General features: G+C 33.1%; 1 protein-coding gene across 2 annotated transcripts in view; it reads left to right on the forward strand.

The window, feature by feature from the left end:
• GKAP1 (G kinase anchoring protein 1) overlaps positions 1-5381 on the forward strand; it is a 58987-nt gene extending 53606 nt beyond the window's left edge. For both annotated transcript variants that reach the window (XM_036261232.1, XM_036261233.1), the window contains 4 exons: positions 1133-1196; positions 1902-1972; positions 2775-2852; positions 5060-5381. In XM_036261232.1, the coding sequence (XP_036117125.1) occupies positions 1133-1196; positions 1902-1972; positions 2775-2852; positions 5060-5107 (261 nt within the window). In that variant the 3' untranslated portion in view covers positions 5108-5381. The remainder of the gene's footprint in view (positions 1-1132; positions 1197-1901; positions 1973-2774; positions 2853-5059) is intronic.
• Positions 5382-6746: the final 1365 nt, after the last annotated feature.

Here is a 6746-nt window from a genome sequence, read left to right on the forward strand (position 1 = left end):
AGTTGATTGTATACATTTATTTCTTTCATATTTTTGTTTCCATCTGACAACTCTCTTGTTCATTTCTAAGCTGCTCAGAAGTCCTACTCCCTTTATATTTACTGTGGTGCTTGCTTCTGTTCACTGTATTACCTGCATTATTACTCAGTTACATTACTGATTTATCATCAGCAGTTTACTGGGTAGAGTATTTAGTAAAAATCACATTTATTGGACTTGATTTAAAATACATTAAATTTGTTTTACAAGAAAGACTTGAATCTGGTAACTTCTGTACATATCTGTGTACAAGATGAAAAAAGAAATGATGAGTTTCTTATACTGATCTGTTTCTGATTTCTTGTTTTTCTGTACTGTATTAAATGTATTTAGTATTTATAAGCAATTCAGAGTGTGTTATATGTTGAATAAAGGTGTGGAATAGGGGAAAAATTCTCCAGAATATGGAGATTAACGTAGAAACACAGTTGTATTATTTATGTAGTATGAAAAGCTAAGCCATTGGAGAAAAAATTGAAAAAGAATTAAAAGATACATTACTAATTCATATCAGCCAAAAATTACTTTAACAATAGTTAGTGAAATAACAAGAGATTAATACATTTAGTCTTAACTGAGAAGACACAACTGTGCTGTACAATTCAGTAACTACTACATGCATGTACCTACATTTAAAGTTAGATGAAGTTAAAAATGTATTTTCTCAGTCATACTAGATGCATTTCCAGTAGTTAATAGTCACATATTGGACAGTGGCAGATATAGAACAGATATAGAAAGTTCTAGTGTAGTACTGGATACTCCTGGTATAGAGCTATTAATCAGTTTTCTTTTTGTTTTCATCTAATTATTTTGAAATGTTAAGGGTTTTATTTGAGGAAGAAAAGAGAAAGGCTTCAGGAAAGTTTAATATTATCCTGAGTTTTCTCCACTTTTATTCCTCTCTTTATTTTTCAATCACCAGGGATTGAATTTAAGTAGTAGACAGTTCTGAATATCCTGAATCCTGTTTCTTTCAAAAGTAATGATGTCTTTGAGCAAGTCACAAACTTGTAGCTCCATAAATTGATAGTAATCATTAATTTTATCATTTACTTTAAAAAAATAAAATCTTTTTTTCTTTGACTATTAGGCAAAGTATAAAGAAGTAAAGGCAAGAAATGCACAGTTATTGAAAATGCTTCAGGAAGGTGAAAGTAAGTGCTTTTTTGTGGTTTTAGAATTAAAACTTAATCTTAAAAAATTGAAGATAATTTTTCACGATGCGTGATTTATTTACTCAACAAAATAAAAGGTCTTCCCAGAGTGATACAAACTGGATTTTTGCTGCTCATTTTATTACTATAGTCACTCTTTTTTTTTTTTTTTAATCCTCACCCGAGGATATTTTTCAATTTTTTGTACAGATAGAGTGGGAGGGAGAGAGAGGAAGGGAGAGAGAGAGAGAAACATCGATGTGAAGGGACACATCGAGTGGCTGCCACCCGCACGACCAACCAGGGCCAGGGACAAACTGCAACCGAAGTACGTGCCCTTAGCAGGAACCGAACCCGGGTCTCTCCGGACCGCAGGCCGACGCTCTAACCGCTGAGCCAAACCGGCCAGGGCAGAAATTTTAATTTTTGTGTGTCCTTGTCCTTTTTACTGTAGATGGAAAAACTTACTTTCATCATATCTGTACAATTAATATTTTAATGCTGCAGAAAATGTAAAATTTCTAAGAATGTGATAATCAGAATTTACCAATGAAAAATAAGAGCTATATAAAAATAAGAGCAAGAAATACATTGATTGAGGAGGATAATTAATCTTTGCCTGACTGCATTGCTATCTTGGTTCACTATTGTTAAAGTATTCGAGTGATTGAAAAGATTATACTACTCTTTTTCCTTTTTTGTCAGTGAAAGATAAAGCAGAAATACTTCTGCAAGTTGATGAATCACAGAGTATCAAGAATGAACTGACTATACAGGTAAGGAAAACTGTATACAAGACTAGTATTCTTAAGCTGTTCTTTAGTCTTGATTTATGAAACTTGACTAAACAAAAATACAGCCCATCAACACTGCAAAAAAGTGATATAAATTGGTGAACACAATATACAGATGATATAGAACTGTACACTTGAAACCTATATAATTTTATTAACCAATGTCATCCCAATAAATTCAATAAAAAAAGGAAAAAAAAGAAAGTGATATAAAGTATATTTCATTATTTCTATGTAATAGCAGATGAATGAAGATTCTATTTCGTGTGTAAGGGAGGTAGGTATGTCCTAAAGAATAGGGGAAGATAAGGTACTTTAGTTGATGTGGACTATGAACATAGAGTTATCAAGGGTAGATAGAACTTATCCTACTCTTGGACTTGATTTTCTGCCCTTCCCATCCTTATTATGTGGTCTTAGAACAGTAAGCTTGTGTATTCATATCTGTTTCTTATATGTAGCTAAGTAAAGTGCCTAATTGAAATTGGAGTAGTGAGGTGGGGTTCTCCTCTGATGCTCATTTGTCCAGTAGTCAAAAATCATCATTGTGAATGAATGTTAAGAATTATGGTTATTATATGTATGGTGCCAGGTGGTGGATACTGGAAGTATTGAGGGCAACACTTCATAAAGTATATGATTGTCTAACCATTATGCTGTACACCTGAAACTAATACAAAATAATAATGAAAATAAAATATATACATATATACACAAAACTAAAAAAAAAGAGTATTTGCCTAAAAAGACAAAGTCTTTAAAAAAATTGAATATTTGGTTATAGGTGACTTCACTTCATGCTGCGTTAGAACAAGAAAGATCTAAAGTGAAAGTATTACAAGCAGAATTAGCCAAATATCAGGTATGCTTTTATAATTTTGAAAGTGTTTTCATCACAAGTAATAAGTTTGAAATAGATAACTATGTGAGAATAACTGCACTGTTTTGTTCTTAGGCCAAAATGTATTAATCAGAAATATTAATAATTTTGTTATATAATTTATATTTTAGAAAATATTGAGATTGTTCTAGATATTGGATATGCAGCAATAACTAAAGTTATTTCAGAAAAATTTCTGGTACTACGTAAATAATGTGGCATACATGTCATTGACTCATCGAAGGAAGGCACATAATGACATTTGTCCCATTATATAAAAAGTTTAATCACTTGGGTACAGCAATGTCTTTTAGATGTCTTCATTGTAAAGGTATATCTTCCAGTTTGTAAATTAATAAATGATATGTGGAGTAATAACTTTGAGATTGTGTGACTATCCTTTTCTTTTTACTCAATGATGTAGCATCCATTGATACGTGTAGTAGTTATTTTTGGTGGTTGCAAAATAGTGATTTTTCTAATTCTGTCATTTCTTCTGTACTCACAAACTGGCATTCAGCATTTTATTCTGGACAAAGCAGTAAAAAATATCAGTGCTTTTTTTCAGTATATGTGCATATATAAACACACAGACATATATTTGTATGTATGTATGTGTGTCTAAGTCATGATATAAAACATATTAGTTAATGTAGGGTCACAGTAAAAATAGTTTGAAAACCACTGGTGGCCTAGAGAATGTAAAAGTTGTTTAGCCCCAGCTTTGACATCTCATCAGTCTGGGAATGAGAATTTGCCTGGGAGGCTTTGAAAATGATTCTTGAAATTTTTTTTGTGTGTGTGTTTTTTAATCTTGTTGGAAGCAAGGTAAGAGTTTTAAGCTGTATAACATTGTTACCTATGTGTAGTTGGGATCTACTGTACAATGGATATTTTTGGTAAATTTTTATTTTTCTGCCATCAGGAAATAAATTTTGTTTTTAATACATGTCATTATATATCTCAGGTCCCACATAACTTCTTAATATTATTTTCCCTGAATGAACCCTTGCAAAACTTTTATTTGGTCAGGAATGAATTAACAGCATTCTTAGACTTGATTTTTAAAAAATGAAGGTTGATATAGAAATGTTTTTGATCACCAAGAGGAAAGTTATAGGCAGAAAAAAAAGATGAAAACAAAACAAAAAAAGAGAGAAGCTGCCACCATTATTAAATGGGCCTGGGTTTCATGTGCCCCTGATATAATCACCATTTTAAGAAATGCACTTTTCATAGACAAGTAGTTCCCAGACTTGGCTGATCATCAGAATCACTTTGGAGCTTTCTGAATTACAGATAGTTTGGCCCACTTCTGGTAATTGTGAATAAATAGGTCTGGGATGAAGTCTAGATATCTGAATTTAAAAAATATTACTACTCAGGTGATTCTAATGATCAACTAAATTTGGGTGTCATTGTCATAGTTTATAAAAGTGGAGGGAAAAAACCGCCAAATCGTTGTAAGGCAAAACATCAAATCATTATTTATGATTAAAATGGGGGGTAGAGTAGTTATGAATGATTTTAATTTTCTTCTTTGTATCTTTGTACTTTACATATTTCTACAATTAGTATTTACTTTTTACATCATAGTAAGGCAGAAAGTGTTACGTTAAAATTAATTAATGTAAAATGCTCCTTGTCTTTTAAGCTGCCTTTTTTTCTTGGCCCAAGTCAATTACCATAGATGGAGTTTCAGATGGAGCAGATTAAATACAGATGTATATATGTCACTGAGTAATATGAAAAGTATAATCTACTTTTCAAACCAGTGATGAACAAAATCAGACTACTAATGCTGTCTGATAAGAAGAAAACTAGACAAAACTTGCATTAGAAATTGAATTACCCAAAAGGGATCATATGGAATAAATTGTGTTAGTATTGATCAAAATTTTTATTTTAAAAACAATCTAGGACAGTCTAAAAGAGCTCTAAAAAATAACATTGGTGATCTTACTAAGTCTAGACTAGTTCAAATAGATGTAACTTTTCTACAACTACTTTAACCATTTGTAAAAATAACTAAAAATAATTTAGTAGTATGCATTGAAATACGCAACAAACTCAAAAATGAAACTGCTTCCATCTCATACTAAAAAATGACTTTGGTTTCATATATTCTTAAAATGAAAATGCCCCCAAAATGGTATTTCCTAAATAATTTGCCCTATTTTTCTTTACAGGGTGGCAGAAAAGGGAAAAGAAACTCTGAATTCGACCAGTGTAGGTGATTCCATTAGCCTTTGAGGTCAACACAAAAATTAAAACGTTCAGGGTTTTGCAAAAATGTATATATTTATGCTGTACAACTGCTAAGCTATGCAGTTTTTGTTGAAGAAATACTTAAAACAATTAGCTTACTATCAGTCTATAATTTTTTGTCCTTTTGGCTTAAAGTGAAAAGAAGAAAAACAATTCCAGGAGAATGCAATGATTATTGTTTACTATCCATACTTCTTATCACTTTAGTTTTTCATCAGTCAATAAAATTAATTTACTCTTTCATTACTATGTTTGATGTTTTAAGTTTCAGAAACAATGTGAAAGTATCATTTTTGCTTATAACACAACCAATTAATTGGATTATTAAGTTCCATGAGTATTTACTCAGCACTTTCTGCATGCTATACCTACGGGACATACAACATGAGTGAAAATGGTTGATAAAACAGGTTTACTGCCTATTATAAAAGATTGGGGTTCTCTAAGTTCAGAACTGCTCTCGTAACAACCCACTACATGTACAGATGACACTGGTCCTCTTTGTATTGCTCTTTGGGAACTGGGCCTTGGGGAAAATGGTTCATGACAATGCTGATACTCTTCTGTTGATGTAATAGAGTCCTTTGTCCTTGACCTAGGAGACTTGTGTCTTCAGTCCACATCCACAAAATTGGGGAAAGTTAACTTAGCTTGCTACGTAGGGCAAGTAGAGGCTGATATTAGATCAGTCTCAGGTTTATGCCAATGTAACAACTAATACTAAGTTTTGCCCTCTATCGGACAACAGTGACAGAAACATGCATTACATTAAACATGAAAGGGAAATACCCAACTGCTATGGGCAGAAACCAGGCAAATATTTAGAACCTTGGAAGATGAGGGAATGAGCATATAAGCCTTGTTAAGAATGGCAACAGCTAGGCAGTGTCCTTCAGCTCAGCTCTTTCTTCAGTCTGTCATGCTAATCTTAGATCCATCCATCTAGAGATGACAGTAAAAGGTCTCGAGGTTTTTTTTTTAAATTATAATACAAACTGCTTTAAGGAGCTTTGGCCCTCTTAGAGAGATTTTCCTGAGGCAGACTAATTCCTACAGAAACCATAAACGAGGTACAGTCGTCCCTCGTTTATCGCGGTTAACCAGTTCCAGACTCTAGCAGTTGCACCTGGCGTCGAAGGTTCCTGGGGCGCTCAAATACACAGGCCTACAGTCCATACGTACAGTAATTTTAATTTTAATTGTAATACAGGGGTGTACAATTGACTCAGACAACCAAGCACGTGCTGTATCATTTCACTGTCTTGATCAACTTTTTAATGAATATATTTGGAAAAACTGCGATAGAGCGAAGCCACGAAAAGTCCAAGCGCGAAGTGGTGAGGGATGACTGTATTTAGATTAGTATTAAGGCTCTTATTGCCCTAGGTTGGGTGTACAGTGCTAATGAGGTAACCCACTGAAGACTGAAAAACAGATCCAAAGAAATCTAGATAACTTCTTGCAATCAGTCCTGCCATCATGGAAGATTCCTCCTAGCACTTCTGTTAAATTTAACAGATGTTATTTTGATAAGGGGGCAGCAAATGCCCAGATTAAGGTGGACTGACTGCTCAAGAAGGTCATCAGCCAAAGGACAAACTCCAGCCA

The sequence above is a fragment of the Molossus molossus genome, unplaced genomic scaffold (assembly GCF_014108415.1).
Source record: "Molossus molossus isolate mMolMol1 unplaced genomic scaffold, mMolMol1.p scaffold_m16_p_14, whole genome shotgun sequence".
Lineage (NCBI taxonomy): Eukaryota > Metazoa > Chordata > Mammalia > Chiroptera > Molossidae > Molossus > Molossus molossus.